The sequence below is a fragment of the Musa acuminata genome, chromosome BXJ1-5 (genome assembly GCF_036884655.1).
Source record: "Musa acuminata AAA Group cultivar baxijiao chromosome BXJ1-5, Cavendish_Baxijiao_AAA, whole genome shotgun sequence".
Classification (NCBI taxonomy): domain Eukaryota; kingdom Viridiplantae; phylum Streptophyta; class Magnoliopsida; order Zingiberales; family Musaceae; genus Musa; species Musa acuminata.
The window spans coordinates 48,104,323-48,123,688 of record NC_088331.1 but is presented as its reverse complement, the minus strand read 5'-3'; the positions used below and the strand labels follow the sequence as shown (position 1 = coordinate 48,123,688).

General features: G+C 41.6%; 3 protein-coding genes across 6 annotated transcripts; all 3 read left to right on the top strand.

Annotated features, from left to right (window-relative positions):
• Positions 1-432: 432 nt before the first annotated feature.
• LOC108952777 (putative respiratory burst oxidase homolog protein H) lies at positions 433-9,782 on the top strand. Of its 2 annotated transcripts, XM_065185079.1 has the most exons (19): positions 434-704; positions 1,760-1,908; positions 3,634-3,683; positions 3,894-4,412; positions 4,484-5,612; positions 6,165-6,327; positions 6,414-6,462; positions 6,578-6,691; positions 6,769-7,185; positions 7,279-7,665; positions 7,761-7,856; positions 7,969-8,084; positions 8,160-8,262; positions 8,352-8,440; positions 8,541-8,691; positions 8,764-8,931; positions 9,023-9,151; positions 9,228-9,306; positions 9,383-9,782. In XM_065185079.1, exons 5-19 carry the CDS (start codon positions 5,192-5,194, stop codon positions 9,490-9,492), a joined length of 2,592 nt encoding a protein of 863 aa, XP_065041151.1. In that variant the 5' UTR covers positions 434-704; positions 1,760-1,908; positions 3,634-3,683; positions 3,894-4,412; positions 4,484-5,191; the 3' UTR covers positions 9,493-9,782. The 2 variants fall into 2 exon arrangements, with proteins under 2 accessions (XP_065041150.1, XP_065041151.1); XM_065185078.1 differs by having other exon boundaries at positions 433-704; positions 9,228-9,782.
• Positions 9,783-12,945: 3,163 nt separating this feature from the next.
• Positions 12,946-13,782, top strand: LOC135674044 (WUSCHEL-related homeobox 3-like). Its single transcript, XM_065183455.1, has 2 exons — positions 12,946-13,239; positions 13,531-13,782. Exons 1-2 carry the CDS (start codon positions 12,946-12,948, stop codon positions 13,780-13,782), a joined length of 546 nt encoding a protein of 181 aa, XP_065039527.1.
• A 1,010-nt stretch (positions 13,783-14,792) lies between these two features.
• Positions 14,793-18,972, top strand: LOC103986090 (serine/arginine-rich splicing factor RS2Z32). 3 transcript variants are annotated; one of them, XM_009403969.3, is made up of 7 exons: positions 14,793-14,920; positions 16,231-16,374; positions 17,106-17,145; positions 17,302-17,397; positions 17,482-17,678; positions 17,787-17,864; positions 18,437-18,972. In XM_009403969.3, exons 2-7 carry the CDS (start codon positions 16,268-16,270, stop codon positions 18,831-18,833), a joined length of 915 nt encoding a protein of 304 aa, XP_009402244.2. In that variant the 5' UTR covers positions 14,793-14,920; positions 16,231-16,267; the 3' UTR covers positions 18,834-18,972. The 3 variants fall into 3 exon arrangements, with proteins under 3 accessions (XP_009402244.2, XP_065041149.1, XP_018682283.2); XM_018826738.2 differs by lacking the exons at positions 14,793-14,920; positions 16,231-16,374 and adding exons at positions 16,419-16,785; positions 16,889-17,035; XM_065185077.1 differs by lacking the exons at positions 14,793-14,920; positions 16,231-16,374 and adding an exon at positions 16,418-16,785 and having other exon boundaries at positions 16,889-17,145.
• The last annotated feature ends 394 nt before the right edge of the window (positions 18,973-19,366 follow it).

Below are 19,366 nucleotides of genomic sequence, written 5' to 3'. Positions count from 1 at the left end.
TCATAATGTCAGAAAGTATCGTTCGATTCGGATGTGATTATAAAGCAACCCTTTTAGCGAACGAAAAGCCACCGTTGGTAGGAAAACTAGGACTTAGTTGGAATAATAGGGTGGGGATCGAAAAATAGGGCTCCGAAATCCCACTGGTAAATTAAAATTGGTTTTGGAAACACCGAAGCAAATCCCTCACCACAGAAACCAGAAACGACTCCGACCTGTGGCCCGGGTAACTAAGGGTAGGTATGACATTTCATCCGCAAATAGGAGGTTGGTCGTTGACCCTCGACGTTGACCGCTAACCGCTGATTACGTAAGTAAACGACTCTTCTTCCCATCCTCCGCCTCCTCCCCTCTCTCTCTCGACGTTGATCGCTAACCCATTCGCTTACTCGCTTCTTTCTTGGCCAATTAGAGCGGCTTCTTCTCTGCTGTGACCGACAGCAACTCATTAGCAGACAGTGGGAAGGAAGATGGCCGCGGCGGAGCTAATCATGAAATCCAAATATAAGTTCACCGATCCCAATGCGAAAACGAAAAAAATATGTAATTAGCGATGCACGTGCGGCCTCTTAATCGATCGGGTCTCCGTCACGATCCTCGTGATGGAGCGCTCACAGGTGGAAGCAGGAAGGGATGGTCGTGAATCCGAGCTCACCGTTGGATTTTCTGCTCCACCGCAAGCTCTTCTCGATGGCCTTTTTGAGGTACATTTCGCCTTCTCCCTCGTCTCTTTCGCTTGCTCTGCTTCGCCCTTCGGACCCTCCAATTCCTTCCCGGTGAGCGAAAAACGCAGCTTTCTTTCTTGCTTGCTTTTTTGGAAAAGGGGATCGGGTTCTCAGTTGTGGCTCATGATCTTGACTCGAGAAGGAAATGGTTTTTGCCCTCTTATGGATGTTCTCGGGGTTTTTCTTTTTCAGTTTTGCGGGTAATTTAGGCAAACGAACGTTGATTTTAATCAATCGAAACTCTTCGCTTCCCACTCGTTTGGCTGGAAATAGTGTTTTCTTTTGCCCCAAGGAGAAATGTAGGGTTTGGGTTCCAGTCTGGGAGCTTTCATGCTTCTCCTGCAATTGGGTTTGCAAGTTTCTAGTGAGCCCAATATCCGAAAGCTCGCATCACATATACCAAAATCTAGCTATAAGCCTCTAAGAAGGCCTGTGATAAAGTGATGTGGTGGAAGTGATGCGATAAAGAAAGCATGATAGGAACCAACGAGTAGTGGATTGGCATGACCTTCATTTTTTATAACGTGTCTGCTAAGCACTCTTGTCTTCTAATTTATGTCAGATTTTATTTTCTCTGGAGCTGAAAATATGATTTTGTCATGCTTTGATGAATGTTTTTGGTATGAAATTCCGTCAAAAAAAAAAAAAAACATACCATGCTTTTGTTCCTATCATAAATGATGTTCTTTGATGTTTACAATTGTGCGGTTTTTGCCTATAGTTAGACAGGCACAAAAAGCGGAAAAAAAAAAAAAGAAGATGAAGCAAGAAATTCCACTTCTTCTGATCTATAAATATCTCACTTTAACTATCCTCTGATGCTTTTGGACTATTCTTTGACTCTAATTAGGACTTAACAAACCTTCCAAAGTTACTAATTAGAAATAAGAATAAAAATACTTCCACACCAAGTATGACTCTCCTTAAGCAGGACAGTTAGCTGTGGCTCAGTTGGATCTTGATTCAAATCTTGGCTTAGGGATGGTGTCTTTTTGACTTGAGGAATTGATTTTTTTTTTTTATTACCCTAGCAGATCAAGTTGCCGTCGTGATGCATTTCCTCGCTGAAGTGATCTGAGCATCAAAACACTTTAGCACAATAGATTATACATACTGCACCAGAGTACTGAGGGTGGCCTGAGGTGAACTCTTGGCTTATATTTCCTTGTCTTTGGGAACGAAGGTATATCTCTTTCATGTACCTTAAACTTGATTCCATCTGCCAATTAACATTTGCTAAACCATTAACAATGGAATATGAATTAAGAAACTATGCTATACTGCGGTCTATAATGCAAGTGAGAAGAATTGCATATACGTTCAATGTAATCATTACCTTCATGAAGAAGAAGCTGAGAGAAAAATTGATACCTATGTTAATCGAGACATTCTACCCGTCATACATTTCATAAGGAAATTTTTCATGCTTTCTAATACTATTTCATTGCCATTTAGGGGGAAAAAAAGAACAATTGGGAAAATATATGTTCTGAAAATTATTTGGAACATGTTGCTATTTTTAAGGAACAATATTCTTGCACTCAAAGAACTCTTTTGCTTAAAGCAACTGGTGGACTTCAAGAGCTCTATAATTCTCAGAAATTACTTGTAAATTTGATTATCCGATTCTTTTCTAGGGTGGTTGTTATTCTTTTTGTTTTGAAACATATGCAGCATTATTTCTGTTTTTGATACGTGTAGAAATTTTTGACACATGAAGTTATTTGATTAGCTGATTCTTTTCTCAGGTAGTTCCCTGCATACCCATAGAAGTTTAGACAACTCTTTTTTAAAATAAGCACTTCATTTTTACGTATCTTTTTATGATCATGGAGAGAAACAAATTCTGTAGTTATGATAGTATTGCTTATATTTTAAGGCTAAATTTGTTAACATGAGCACGACTTCTTGTGCTACTCTGGTAATGCTACTTTTGCAACTAAATAGCATTCATCGAGACACTTCCCTCTGATTTCACTTATAGGAAAATTGACCTTAGGTATTGAATGGGTACCTATAAATCATTCATTTCAGGTATATTCTTTAGATGAGCTTTTTATTCAATAGTTCGTAATGCGGAACTTGAAATTTAGACACATTCTTTATTTATCAGAACCAGTTAAGTGTGTTGTTTCACAGCCAATCAACAACATATATATATTGTTTTAGAATCAGTAGGTAAATACCTTATATGAGATATAAAAAAGGGTCTGTTATGTTAGAAACTTATGTTAAATCAACCATGTCTTTTGACACATTGAGTTGTTATTGGAATATAACACAAAATGGAGGATGTGAAACAAGTAGCCTAAGATGAAACTTGGACTTGGTTTTTATTGAGGATTGTTGGGGACATTTATTCTTTAAAATACTAAGACAAACCAGTCAAACAAGCCACTCTGTTTTCTTTTAGACCTTCATTTTACATATAAAAGGTAATCCAAAAGTATCGGAACCCTTTTGTTTGTTTTTCTCTTAGTCTTGGTACAGAAGAGATGTATTTAGGAGCTGTATACGGTAAAGCTTGGCCCTTGGTGACATTTTAGAAAAAGATCCGTATATGGTGAAGTTTGGCCCTTTTTGAGGAATAAACTGACATAAGCCATCACATCTTGTTTTTTCGTAACCAAATCTGAAGATCTGGCTTTTTGTATTTTGTTATTCACTTCATACTTGATTTGATTATGATGCTCCTTCGACTTTGTAGGATACGTTCACTCAACTGCAATTATTAGACATCGAAGTATATCAGCAGCCACATCGATCGTTATCAATTGTTTTTATTACACTATCTCCCTATGATATTTTGCATAATCTAATGCCATATGTCCTACATCTGTTGAGTCCTAAAAGAAACTAAATTGACTTGACTCTTGAGAGAGATGATCACAAGGCATTTTGTTTGCAGGATTCATGGCCTAAAAGGGTGGTGCAGAACTGGTCCTCGAGAGGCAAAAAGTAAACCAACGAGTGACTGAATTAAAATCGATTACTAGTGTTGCTTCTAAGTAGACTTGCTTATTCAAACAAATATCAATTACATTCTTTAGACTTAAGGTCGCATGCTCATGCATGGAAGACAAAATTTTATTTCCAGTGATCATGGTCAACACATTTCTTCTATTTGTTTGCCTTGATATCTTAATGATTTTGTGATGCATTCGTCAGATGGCAATCGCATCGGGACTCGGTCATAGACAGCGAGGTGCAGTTTAATCTTTGGCAAAGCTTGGTCTGATCCACTTGCAATTAGCTATAACTCCAGCCTGCTGGAATACGTGGGGAGGCTAGAATTCCTTATTCCCAAGTCTTTCTACAACATAAATGCTCCTCCATGGGAGAAGAAGAAGAAGAAGAAGAAGAAAGCATGTGTTGGGTGACCATTTGATGGGAGAAGAAGGAAGCATGTGTTGGGTGACCAACATAATGGCGAAGGGATCCATGCAGCCTTCTCTGTCGTTTGAGTTTGTTGCTTGACAAGACATCCAACAGGAGAGTTGGTTGAAGGATTCAAACCTAACAACAACAATTGTGTCGAGGTGTTGCAGTTGAGAAGAAGCGGCCACCATGTTCTTCCGTATCCGTTTCTGTTTCGCTTTTCTTGAAGCTACAAGAAGAAGTTTGCGCTTCGCTTGCGGTCGAGTAAAGCGCTGGATTAAAGGAGGAGCACACACCACCGTGCATGAGGTATGCTGATGCCACATCATATCATGCATGCATTTATCCTGCTGATGCTTTTGGGGATATTTGTTCTGCAGGGGGAATTAATTATTTGTTCTCCGGTGGGGGGAATTAAATCCCAAGATTCTACACTTGGATGGTGTGCGAGGCAGCGCTACTCTATTCCTTATTCTCAAAAGAAAAATGGGAAATCATATATGAAGTACCAAGGCATGACGACTACGACACGCCGACCGAGGGAGCCAGAAGAGATGACAGAAAGAGTCTCGATCAAAGGCATGATGATGATGATGATGATGATGTCTGCTGCATTCACCCTTCACTGTACTCCCATCCTTCCAACCTCTTCTTGCTCGTTCCACTGGGTAAAAGCTCCGGAGTCGCCAATCCTGGAGTACAGCTCCGGGCCCGGTGTGTATCGGATCGGGTTGTTACTCGGATGTTGGCTTTCATCAGCAAATCACCGCTGCACACCCGCCACGGTAGGGCGCACCCCCCCCCGCGTTCTCGGGTGTTTCTCCCAATTAGATGCCTGTCGTCCACCTCAGCACTCTCCCACCTATTAATTAATTCCCCTACCCTCTCTCTCCCTTCTCTCTTCGACCATCGTCATCTACCCGCCCAAACCTCCAATTTTTTAGACCGTTTCTTCCATTTCAATCTCTCTCTCTCGAGCTCCATGCAACCTGCAACTCCCTCTTAGAGAGAGAGAGAGAGAGATTTACCACCAATTTACCGGTCCCATAGCGTCCAATTTTGTTTCGAGCGAGAGCGAGAACGAGAGAATGAGGCTCTCGAAGGAGTTCATGGACAGCCCCCTTGGTGATCGCGGGGCGCATGACCTGGAGAGCGTCGTCGTCCAAGGCGACCATATCCAGACGGCCGCCGCCGATTCGGTGGTTCGCCACAAGTCATCCGGGTCGTCGAAGAGCTTCGCGCGGACCCTCCTGTCCCAGCCGTCCAAGATCATGATGAGCTTCAGGGAGTCCGTGAAGAGCCCCAGCTCCAGGATCCAAGCCCTTAGGGAGAGGAGGAACGCCGGGAGGATGAACCGGGTGACGTCCAGAACGCAGATAGGCCTCGCGGGGCTCCGCTTCCTCGATAAGACGTCCGCCGGTAACGACGGGTGGAAGGCCGTCGATAAGCGGTTCGGTCAATATGCCGTCGAGGGGAGGCTTCCCAAGGAGAACTTCGGCCCCTGCATCGGTGAGTCCCTCCATCTCCTGCTGATAAATATGTAACCTAGGGAGCTCAATCTTGCAAGTCATTTCTCCACCCAATTTACTACCCCTGAGGGAACAGATTAGAGTAGAGGAGAATTGAATCTCGATGCGGGCAATTCATAGTCTACCAAAAGAATGTTTCTTGCACATCGTGAAGGAAATCATTTAATGGCAGCTAAATTGTTCCTTCATCATCCTCCTCCTCTGTTCTTGTCGGGTTGGGATCGGATAAAAATCATCGTGTCCAGAAAGCAAATTTATCTGAATAAAATTATACAGGAACAAAACCAATAATTTGCAAGTGTTGATGAGGAGAAAGCAATGAATTGAGAAAACAAATGGAAAAAGACATTCCATCAGCGAAAATCTCTCTCTCTCTCTCTCTCTCTCTCTCTCTTTTGGGGCGCTCATATATTGATCTTTGCAAATAAAGACAGGTCGCAAATCTAAGTTTATTTTTGTCTTTTGGAAAATGAAATTGGATCTAGGGATGAATGTACTTCTTATATCCTTGTTCTGGATTCCCATTTGACAGGCATGGCTGAGTCAAAGGAATTTGCCGGGGAGATATTTGTTGCTTTGGCAAGGAGGAGGAACTTGGAACCAGAAAACGGTATAACCAAATCTGAACTGAAGGAGTTTTGGGAAGAAATGACAGACCAAAATTTTGATTCTCGACTCCAGATTTTTTTCGAAATGTAACCATTCTCTCGACTGTATCTGCTTTCCAAACCGACCCTCATGAACTTGTTCATAATATGTTGTTTCATGTTATCAAAAATAGGTGTGACAAGAATGGTGATGGAAAGCTCTCAGAAGATGAGGTGAAGGAGGTAACTAGTCTAAATCTTTCAATTAATTCTCAATTATCCTTACATTCTGTCTGGAATGCTCTTATTTTCATAAAATGTGGATAGTGAGTAACCCCGGGATTATCGTACTCGATAGATTATCATTCTGAGTGCCGCAGCAAACAAGCTTGCGAAGTTGAAAGCACATGCGGCCACCTATGCTGCTCTCATAATGGAGGAGCTTGACCCAGACGGTCTGGGTTACATTGAGGTGAATTTTTCAGAGAAATGTGATAAGCTGGACAAATTTCTTGAATCAAGACTTACAGCTTACGTTCTCTGTTCCAGCTTTGGCAGCTTGAGACATTACTTCAAGGGATGGTTAGCTCAGACGGAGCCGAGTTAACAAAAAGTTCGCAGAGCCTTGCGAGAACAATGATACCGCTGAAATACAGAAACCCAGTCACCAGATTTTTCAGCATGACCACAGATTTTGTTCATGAGAACTGGAAGAGGATATGGTTCATTTCCTTTTGGTTAACAGTCAATCTAGTCCTAGCTGGATGGAAATTTCTCCAGTACGAAAGGAAAGCAGCATTCGAAGTGATGGGCTACTGTGTCTGCATGGCCAAGGCTGCAGCTGAGACCCTCAAATTGAACATGGCTCTAATTCTCATCCCTGTTTGTCGCAACACCCTCACGGGGCTCAGATCAACCCGTCTCAGTTCAATAATCCCATTTGATGACAACATCAACTTCCACAAGGTGAGCAAGCTTTTCCGATGGTAAGCATACCATGAAAATTTTCTTTTCTAAGTGCCCGTTTATGTTTTCTTTCACACGTATCAACATTTGCAGACCATCGCGCTGGCAATAACAATCGGAACTTTAGTGCACACAATTGCTCATGTAACATGTGATTTTCCAAGGTTGATAACATGTCCTAGTTCGACATTCATGAGAACACTGGGACCTAATTTCAACTACAAGCAACCCACTTATGCATCTCTAGTGGCAAGTGCCCCTGGGACCACCGGGATCCTCATGATCATCATCATGGCATTTTCTTTCACACTGGCAACACATTCGTTTAGGAGGAGTGTCGTCAAGCTGCCATCCCCCCTCCACCATTTATCTGGTTTCAACGCATTTTGGTATGCCCACCATCTTCTGGCTGTCGTGTACGTCCTTCTGATAGTACACTCATACTTCCTTTTCCTCACCAAGGAATGGTACAAGAAGACAGTACGTCCTGCTCTTTATTCAACATATAGCAATCTCTAAGTAATGATTTTCATGATATGTTTTGGCACACCGATAGTTTAACTTTATGTGCACAGACATGGATGTATCTTACGGTTCCAATCATCTTTTATACCTGTGAGAGATTAATTCGGAGGGTTCGTGAGAAAAGGTTTCATGTGAGCATCATCAAGGTAAGCTACTCATGAGTATATGCAACTTCGAGATGCGGAATTTTATCCATGCACCAGCCGATCAACAGAAGTGCAAATACAAATGGTTTCAGCTTTCCCATGTATCATGCAGGCAGCAATATATCCAGGTAATGTCCTTTCGTTACATATGAAGAAACCAGCAGGTTTCAAATACAAAAGTGGAATGTACCTTTTCGTCAAATGCCCAGATGTGTCACCCTTCGAATGGTAAGTGTCTAGCTTCACAGCGTGCATGACCAAGAAATGACTTCCTGTACTCAAGCTTGTATTTTTTGGTGACAGGCATCCATTCTCAATCACTTCTGCACCAGGAGATGATTATGTGAGTGTTCACATCCGGACGCTAGGGGACTGGACGTCTGAGCTTAGGAATCTGTTTGGAAAGGTTATTTTAAGAATAATATGGTTTTTGTCACCAAAGAGAACTATGTTAGAATTTCGCAGGAATTAACGAGCAGAAATCTCTTGCTACAGGTCTGCCAGTCTCAGGTCACTTTGAAGAAGGCTAATCTAAAGAGACTTGAAACCACAGTTGTGGCAGATGTTCAATTTGCAGATACAAGGTGATCAAAACTCTGTATTAATCGAATCCTGTTAACAATTAACTCTGCACAAAAGTTTTAAATGCATCAAGATCCATTGAGTGACATGACTATTTTTCAGATTTCCAGAGGTCTTCATCGATGGACCATATGGTGCACCAGCTCAAAACTACAAGAAATACGACATTCTTTTGCTCATCGGGCTAGGAATTGGTGCAACTCCATTTATAAGTATACTGAAGGATCTCCTGAACAATATAAAGACCAATGAGGTAAATTGTATTCAAAATTATTAGCATAATTTCATTTTTAAGGAACCATTGACAGGCTCAAATCTCATGCAGGAAATGCAAAGAATACATAATGCAGATGCATCTGACACAAATGCAGATGCAAGTAACACCAAAGGAAATGGTCCAGGAAGGGCCTACTTCTATTGGGTGACAAGGGAACAAGGATCCTTTGAATGGTTCAAAAGTGTCATGAATGATGTTGCTGAGAGAGACTACAATGTACTTCCTTAAATTTATTGCTTCCTTGAAACTTGACTCGATTTCCATTTTGCATAGTACTATAACTGATCGACAATGATTGGATATGCAGAATGTCATAGAGATGCACAACTACTTGACAAGTGTGTATGAAGAAGGCGATGCAAGGTCAGCCCTTATCGCAATGGTTCAGTCACTTCAACATGCCAAAAACGGTGTCGATATCGTATCTGGAAGTCGGGTAACTGACCTTCATCGTATAGTAAGATAAGAGAACATGACTTGCTCTTTTCTAGTTTCTAACTCATGCATGACAGATACGCACACACTTTGCAAGGCCAAACTGGAGGAAAGTGTTTACGGACTTGTCCAACACCCACAAAGCTGCTCGAATTGGTGGAACTATTTTTGAACTTTTAGTATCTCTATCTACCTCTTCAATGTCTAGATTCCTTAACTTGTGGAATTGCAGGTGTTTTCTACTGTGGACCTCCCACACTCACAAAATCACTGAAGGATCTTTCACAAGAATTCAGCCATGACACCAGCACTCGATTCCATTTCCACAAGGAGAACTTCTAGAGAAGAGACAAGATAATGTTGGTAGCCAAAACATGGTCGTATAGGAAAAGTTTTCGGGAACCATTAGAAAATTCTTGTACAGAAATTCCAGTGTTGATAGGATGAAATGTTACAACATACACAAGAGAAAAGATTTAGAACAGGTGTGAAGTAGCGAGAAATGAATGATTCCTTCATCATTTCTGACTGTCCGGAAACGATTCAAGAATTGGGATATCTATTCCATCAGAAGAATCATGAAGAAAAAAAATCTTTCTTGCCTTGGGCTTTTTTGCTCTGGCATTTGGCTATTTCGCTTCGCCACTTTTCTATATATATTATGCAATTGCTTCCTTATTTAGATCATTTGGTGATGATTTTTTTTGAAATTTTTGGTTAAATTTCAAAAGGCCTGACCGCAATAGATCCAAAACCATACTAATATTCTCCATTTCCTGAGTAGATTTCTTTTTGGCCGATACCATTTCCTGAGCAGGTATTAGAACCGTCCGTAGTTATTGGGCATATTTATAGCCTGCGGTTATGGAAGACTCGAGTCGCAAGCTTGTGTGCAGTGTAAGAACACCTTTATGGTAGTAGTACTATGTTTGTTTGTTTTTATTTTTATTTTTTGCTGACAGAAAAGTATTTCCAACGAATTTTTGATCGACCCTATGATATGATTCACTTGTTTCAGATGCTTGGAGCAAACTCCCAGTGTGCTTTTGCATCCTTCTCACACTCTTTACTTGAATGTAAACTCTCAGGCTCACACCTTGACGAGGTGTCCATGTCTCGTTGGTGGATCAGAAACGTGAAGTAATTCCTCCGGTTCATGCCACTCGAGATCTTCGAAGCTCACTCTCCATCAATTTGATTCACCATCTTTGCAGTATAATGCCGATCTATGAACAACCTCTGGACTTTCGCTCTTCCGGCCACTCGCTACAACAGCATCTAGGAGACGAAGATAGCAATGGACTCCAACAGCAGCAGGTTCTCCGGCCACCTGGGTTGCATGCAACAAGCTCCGTTTCTTGGTAATTGCAATTCTTTTCCATTATGATTTGCAATCGATCGATGAGCCATAACAGATCAGGTCATCAACATGGTTGCAATGGAACAGTAAGAGAGGGAGTGTGAAGAATAATGCTGAGAAGAGCATAACAAAGAAACATAAAACAAATACAAGTTGTGGAGGAGTGTCTGTCAGCTACTCGAGGTATCAGAATGTGGCCGGTCAAAGAATTTTAATGGTCATGAAGGCTCAACAGGTAGCCTTTACTCCATTGCAGTCTAATGGAGTTGCCAAGGCGTTCCTTCTGCACCCTCTTCTCTCTGTTCGACGCTGTAGAAGCACTTTAAAATCCAGTTGATTAACTGAGAGTCAAAGGATGCATGATCTGTGATGTCTACGTGCGACAACGACTCAGAAAAGAAATCTACGATTGCAATCATATATACTCTCTCTCTCTCTCTCTTCTTCCCTCCTGACTTGAGAAAGAATTTGGATCACCTTCTCCTTCATCCCTATCGTGCAAGCGAGTCTCCGAGTCCAGGATGGAACGATTGATTCCTGCACAATTCCTTTTGACTGTCGACAAGTATAAGCTGCAAGTTTTCGTTATGCATCAAACATGAATCTGGTGATTGCCCCCTTCTTTTAAGTCGGCTATTTCTTCGCTCTTTGGCACATGCGAACTTCATCTTCTCACAACGAATGAAGAGCGGTCCGAGTGTTGCCATTTCATTATAGAAATCCATGGAGCAAGTTCAAAATTGATCGACGTTTCAAGAGAAAAAAAAGCACGATCAAACGACTTGTATATTTCCATGGGAACGAGTCCCGGAAGGACGAGAAGCAGGAGGATGGAGACAGGTCACAAGATGACGGTCAAAACGCTGGAATTCCATGGGCTCCACGCGAAGACGCAAGGCTGAAACATGGTCGACAGAAGGGCCAGTGTCCTCCCATAACACGTACATGATACTGTTTCCTTTTGAACGAGATGGAGAGATCTTACTTGGAATGTCGTACCAAATGATATCAATAACATGCAGCAATGGCAGGCCACAAGAGAGAGAGAGAGACAGAGAGAGAGAAAGAGAGAGAGAGAGAGAGAGAGAGAGAGAGAGAGGTGGCGTATGCGAAAGGAGAATGAGATGATTGCAGGCATGATGAACGACAGGTCACATCACCACCTTGTATCCTCTACATCCTTCGCTTCTGTTTGCCAACTATACCGTGCTGCATCAAGCATTTCCGTTTTGATGAAGCATTAGTAGGGTGATCGGAAAGGAATCATAATCACGTCTTGTATGGTTCATCACCCATATCGAAAGAGAGGGAATCATGATCACGTCCTGTATGGTTGGTTCATCACCCATATCGAAAGAGAGGGAGATACACAAGTCCTCACTCTCGGCATCACCTTTTCTTTACGTACATTTCCTCTTTTCTGCGCTTCAGATGGCTCTCATTACGATCGAACTGAAAAAGTTGGGGCAATGAAGGAGCATCTTAAGTTCCGCATTCAATACCGCATTAAGATCCACCCTGTGTTGGCAAGACAAGCTGTCGATCAGTAAGTAACACACATCATGTGGTTTCTCTCTCTATGAGTTCGACCGGCAACACCCAGAAGAAACTTGGAGAAAAGATGCTGGTTGCAGGCATTCGATCTGATCTCCCCACGATGGATGTAGACTTTACATCCACGTCCATTTATTTATTATTGGTTTTCCTCACCACCAGCTTTTAATTCTCTGTACGACTATCGCCACTTAATTTCTCCACTGTTCCTCGAAACGCCATCCAGTGATTCCTTGTACGTCTTTTGACATCGCGTCCATGATTCCTCAAAACCCCGTGACCTTTTTCTCTTCTTGGACCGGTGGTCGACGATGGCGCTGATAGACGGAGGAAACGCGCGGCATACGTTTCTAGGATTTCAATTGTGTCACCCACTGTCTATTAGGGTTTAATTAGTTCCTTCTTATGCCGACGGAAACACTCGCGAGGTTTTATATATATATATATATATATATATATATATATATATATAGGTGCATAGAATGCCGTGCCATGATGCCACCATAACAATGCAAGAGAGAACCGAAGAAAGAGAGAGAGAACAAGAGAAGATTGGTGGTGAACAAGGAACGAGCAGGTCTCGTGCACCTAAATGAATGCCTCTCTGGGAACAACTGCATGACAGAATTCACCTTTATTTCCCCTTCTCCACCGATACTGTTCCTCTTAATGTCTCCTTCCGTCGTCCCTCATCCCTTTTGTCGCGTGTCACTGCTTCCTTCCCTCCTCTCCTTCAAATGCACCTACTTCTCTGGCTACACCCCCTATGTGTGCATATAAATGACTCATTCCTAGGGTCGGGCCGCGAGACAAAAGAGAGGCGCAGTGTGGCTAGGTGAACTGCGCGGGAAGGGGGGGGGGGGTGGGGGGGAGCCGTAGAGATGTCACAGACTAATTCGACGACGAGGTGGTGCCCGACGCCAGAGCAGCTGATGATACTGGAGGAGATGTATGCGAGCGGCGTCAGGAACCCTAATGCCTCCCAGATACAGCAGATAACCGCTCATCTCTCTTTCTATGGGAAGATAGAGGGCAAGAATGTTTTCTACTGGTTCCAGAACCACAAGGCTAGGGATCGGCAGAAGCTTCGCCACAAGAACCTCCCCCACCCGTCGGAGGAGGCTTCTCCTCCCACTTCCGTTCACCATGAGAACCCATCAAACTTCTTGACTCAGGTCCTCGTTTCTTCTTCGTACGTGTTAGTTCCTCTCATCATTGCCAATCGTGAGCACTGTCATCGCATTGGTACTAATATTTTATGACTCTCTCTCTCCCTTGTAATTCTTTTTCTAGGGTTTTGCAGCATATGCCTGATTATATTCATGCATGATTGCTCCTTCCGTTTGCTTCGTGTGAACTTGCATGATTCTTACACGTTAAGCTCCCACAACACGTAGAGAGGAAAAAGGAAGAAAGCGCAAGAACTAATGCTTCGCGTCCTTCCTGATGATGCTCTTTGATTATAGGGATGTTTCCAAGATGCAACGACCCAAGAAATGAATCTGGTGGGGAAACTAGAGAGTGCTGCTGGTGAACGCCAAGAAGCAGCTGTGACAGCATCAAGTTCTATGGAAGGTGATCATCCACAGTGGGCTGACGTCGGTCTCACCGTCTCTTCGTGTTTCAAGCCTCTCAAAACCCTCGATCTCTTCCCCACCAAACACGAGTGCAGCAGCAGCTCTTCCAAGTCCTCCTCGCGTTCCAAGTCCACCCATTAAGTGCAGCAGCTCGCAGTGGTGCATTTGTAGCCTCGTCTTCTTTCTGTGTGCTTCATATATTATGTGACCATGTCTAATTCCCACTTCACCTACTTCTGATGCTGCCATGAATACTGTTGCCTGGTTTGTGTAACTTGAACATCGCACTTCTCTACATGTCTAGTCTTTGTTAGAGTTGTGAATCCTTTCTCGATTGCTTACCTTTTTTAAAATTGATCATCATACAAATAATAATGTTCAAATCATGTATCTCTCTCTCTCTCTCTCTCTCTCTCTCTCTCTCTCTCTCTCTCCGTATAACATTCATTGTATACCTTAAGATGATGATCATACGCAAAAACATCACATAAAATATATTGGTCTTCGAATCGAACAAAGTAATTTAATTTAGAATATTTTAGCTATATATCTTTTTCTTGTTCCTTCGTCTATCTATATATCACATAAAATATATTGGTATTCGAAATCACAATTTACGTACGTTCTAGGCATAGTTAGTACACATTTGTTTACACGGTTGACCAACATATACATTATACATATTAAGCACAGATTATCATAGAGATAGTCATACAATATTCTATACATAAATGACATATTTAGCCATAATTTTACATAGTTGCATGGCTTGTGCTTTATACACGATTGACAAGGAATCTATATGTACATTGCGAAATAAGTTGGAAACTTTATACATAGTTGGTGGAGATTTTGCACATAAGTGGAATTAATTCTACAAATAAAAAAGTTTCATACCAAGTATCTGACATTTTGTACATAATTTGCTATGCTAAAATGCTATACATATGTTAATGGAATCGTATACGTAATTAACATGGATTTTGTACGTAGTTAAGGTGACAATGTATTATTTTTTGCCGCATACGGAGCACTCAGTGTACGAGCCCGCAGGTCACAATAACTTTTGCTCCCTGTGGCAGACATACACACACCATCTCACCGTTATGATGACACGGTTGACCCAAGTCATGTCCATCTCGACCGTTCATCCACGAACTCATCCATTCGTATCGTCGACATGTTCCATTGCGGATCCGACCTTGCGACTTCTTATCCAGACTCGGGCGGCCGGCCGGCTAGGGTTTCCTTCTCTGCCTCCCCCCCTCAGTTCTCACAGGTTGCTTGATTCCTTCTTATTTCCCGATCGAAGACTTTTAATTTGTTTTGTTTCCATTCTGCCCCTTGATGGCATGACAAAATTTTCTTTTACATCTTGTGTTGTTAAAGTTGTAACTTCGCTCTGAGATCTCTCTGTTTCGGTCGTGTTGTTGGGTTTGATTCGAAGTATTCGGGTGTTGAGGCTTCGTTGTGATCTGATTATTACGGTCGATCTGTTGTCTTCTTGTCGTTGTAGAGATAGCCCTTGAGACATGGTAAAGATTGGTTCTTGATTCTTTGGATCTTTGATTATAGTGTTGCGGGATGTGTGGATCCCTAAAAAAGGGTTTTTTTTTTCCTTTTGCTTCTGAAGAACTTGGTGGTACCTTTTCAAGTTTCTAAATATCCTGCAATTGTCACTCAAAACCCTAGCCTTCCATATTTTTTTTTCCACTTTCTTTGGTGCGAGAGTGTTGATTTGAAGCGTGAACATCATCAGATCTCTATCTTCTTCTGCAGCAAATATATGTTTTGTGCGATAGAATTTAGTAGGCCGTAATATGAGGTTAAAGCTAGTTTGTCAATTGTATGAGAAGTTTCGACAATTTAATATTAATGGCAAGCGCACTGCAGATTTTTAGAGTTCTTAACGTTGCATTATTCTGTCTCATGGCTGAAGCAATATGAATATCCACATCATGATTCTTTCATCAATTTTTATTATTTTCTAGACTTCTAGTATTTGTTCATATTTTGAAGAAAAGAAGAAATAGAACCAATAGCTCAAATTTGTCTTGATTCACCCTAGATTATGACTCTCTTAATAGTTTCTTTATCTTTCTTTGCATGAAAATTAATGTCCTTGCTCTTGATTATATGACTTATCTATATACATGTACAAGTGAGACATGATAAATGTGCATTACAATGGAGAGGAGGTTTATGAAATATTTTTTTCTTTCATGCATTTGTACAATGTAAGTCAAATTACTTCAGATGTACATAAGCTAAGTATAATTTTTTATGTAGCTATTCTGAGGTGCAGACCATCTGAACCCACCAGTTTAACTCCCTTTTATTTTTTGTTGTTCGTAAAAATTTTTGTACGGCTCATGCATTGTGATTAGAGAAAAGATAAAACAATGTACTTTTAGATTGACCTTTAAAATGATATAGTTGAGTCAGCGCCATGAAATTCTTGTGCATGGTTACACCTTCATCTGTCTTGTTTCATATAAGACAAATTAAACAAGTTATTGCTAATTTTGGTTCTCTTTTTTATTTTATTGGTGCCTATTCAATCACCTGATTGTGCAAATGCTGCTGTAGCTTTTCTGGTACTTGCAGAAGACTTACAGCACCAAGAATGCCTCGCTATGACGATCGGTACGGCGGCACACGCCTATATGTTGGTCACCTATCTTCTCGTACTCGTTCACGTGATCTTGAAGACCTTTTCAGCAGATATGGCAGGTACCATAGTCGCTATCACATCTGCTTTGTTCTTTTCGTCAGGATCTGATTCTAGTGATGAGAATAATTCCTGTAGTTTTGTAGGATCAAACTTTTTTTTTTAAATCTCTGTTGTATGATTTTTGTTGTGTGTAAAATAAGGCAGTTTTACTGGCTTGCGATTTATATAATTCTTTGTGTTTTTATGGTTAGTTCTTTAACGCACTGTGGCATTCATGGTTCGATGCTGTCTTTGTTTCCAAGCTATAATTTACTTGCACTATTTTACTAGATATAGGATGCTGACCATCTGGCTTTATTGTGATGGTAGCTATTCCATATTCTTTCTTCTTTTACATTTGGCTTTTGCAAGAAGTCTCATAGTCGTGGTAAATTGCCAAGGTGTTGGAGGTGCCATACTTTCCAGAGCCAGTATGTTGTTCTGAGTTTTTTGCCGTTTATTCTTATATATAATTATGTTGTGAGAAGGTTAAGTCAAAGTGAGTGTGTTTTAACTTGAATGATCTTGTTGAAGGTTGTTGGGTTTTTGCCCAGCCGGGAGGTCTGTGGTGAGAGGGTGCCCTCAGTGGAATTGGTGGCTAGTCTTGCAAACTTAATGAGAGTTTGGCGATTCTTTTGTAGTCTTATTGCGTGTGACAAAGTGGTGTTTTATTCTTCTGAGGTGCGAATTATCATATGGTCTGCTACTTGAGTTCTGATGGCCTTATTCTTTCTGGCAACCATTTCCGCAGAGTACGAGATGTGGACATGAAACATGACTATGCTTTCGTTGTATGTCAACTTCTACTCTTTATGCAATCTCTATTCTTTCTTTCCTTGTTGTTTTGGGATGCCAGTGAGCAGTCATTATATTTTTGTTTTTGATATCTTTCTTACATCTGGCTTGGTCTCCCTGTTCCATATATTCGGTTTGCCTAACATTTTCAGGAATTTAGCGACCCCCGAGATGCAGATGATGCTAGATACAGCTTGAATGGGCGAGAATTTGATGGAAGCCGTATTATAGTGGAATTTGCAAAGGGGGTATGTGATTTAACTACAAAGTCGACACATTAATTTACTTGTTTATTTCTTGTTCCTTCCTACTTGAACTTTGTATTCCTTTAGGTTCCACGTGGTTCTGGTGGTTCACGTGAGTATCCTGGAAGAGGCCCTCCACCTGGTTCTGGCAGGTGCTTTAACTGTGGCATAGATGGCCATTGGGCTCGAGACTGCAAAGCTGGTGATTGGAAGAACAAGTGTTATCGCTGTGGAGAAAGAGGCCATATAGAAAGAAACTGCCATAACAGTCCTAAAAATCTCAAGTAGGATTTCCTTCGATTTTTTCCGTTTTGGTAATTATTTCTTGGGCAATGGCTTCTCCAGCATTCTGGGTATAGCTCATTTGGAGATCATACTGGTGTTTTATGCAGGCCTGGGAGAAGTTATTCACGATCTCCATCCCCTCGCCGTGGTAGGAGCCGAAGCTACAGCAGAAGCCGTAGTTATAGGTAAGCAAACATATTAACATCCGTTTAGATTTTTTTAAAATTTTAGTTTGTTGCATCTATAACTCTACATACATGTATGTAGAAATGCATTTTCAGAGAGCTAAATTGGTATGTAATTTTGTGATGCGACTCTGTGGGTAAATGATGGTATATTATGGCCTTGGTGTAAATGAAATGTTTTCATTTACTGGAGAGGTCTTCTGAAGGCAACGCAACTATCTTTTACAGTTTTTTTTTTGGCTTGATACTTGTTTTGCTTTTTGGTTGTTTTACTGTTAATATTTCCGTAACCGTTGACAACTCGTACAGAAATCATCACATTGCCATCCCACCATACACACACGAGTTGGATGTAGCTGTTTTTCGGTTTCTGTTTAATCTTATTTTTGGTTCACTAATTTGTACATTATCGAGGTATAGAATTATTGTTAGCGACTTGAGTGGTGTCAACCATGCAATATTTGACCATATAGTACCTAGGAAAAAATGTGTTGTGAAGGACAAGGGTCTTTTTAACTTCAGTAATCATGCAGTTGTAAAGGTGTCTATAACCTTAATGTTTTCCTCACCAGCCGATCAAGGTCTCCTGCTCCAAGAAGAGATGGACGAAACAGAGAACGCGGGGACAGAAGGTCCAGAAGCCCTGGATACGACAGGAGCCCGAGGTCAAGGAGCCCACCTCCATCCAAGGGGAGGAAGCACAGCCTTTCACCTGACGGTAGCAAGAGCCCGCGTGGGTCTCGGAGCCCCTCGCCTGAGGAGCGTAGGGATGTTGAGCACAATGGATCAGACTACAACAGGAGCCCCGTGAGGGAGAACAGCAGGAGCACAATGAGCCAGGAACGTGAAAACTCGCCGGTGGGTGATAGATATCGGAGTCCTGAGCCAAATGGGAGGAACCCTAGTCCCAAGGACGATGGAGATGATGATCGCCATGCTTCTCCCATAGGTAGGGAGTCGCAAGACTGATCACAGCATTTAGTAGCGCAGCAGAACTGTGCTAGTAATTATTTCCATAACCAAGAAAAGCTTTGGTGGACCGTTGTCAATGTAGGGGACAATTTTTGTTGACTTCTGAACGTTAAATTTTGTGGTCTGTCTCTACCAATTTGCTGTGTGTTTCTTGTGACCGTGTGAATGTGCAGTTTAACTCGATCTCGTCTACTTATCATCTGTTCAAGAGAGGAATGGCGGAAAAGATGTTGGAATCTGGAAAAGGTAAGTCACGAGGCATATTGCGCTGTGTGTCCTCTTCAGGCTTGTTAATTTCAGACTCTATCATGATCATATTCTTTTGTGATGGAATGCCAAAGTATTGTCGTCGTCCTCACTCCACCCTAACAAAGAGCACCATGCATAATCCAAGGATAAAATAAATTATTGTTATTCTACTTATTGTGCAAATTGGAAAGATTGCAGGGTCTTTCATATATATATATATATAGGATTAGAGCAGTGCTTTCGACAGGAGGTTGGGCCAATATGGCCCAAACTAAGCCCAA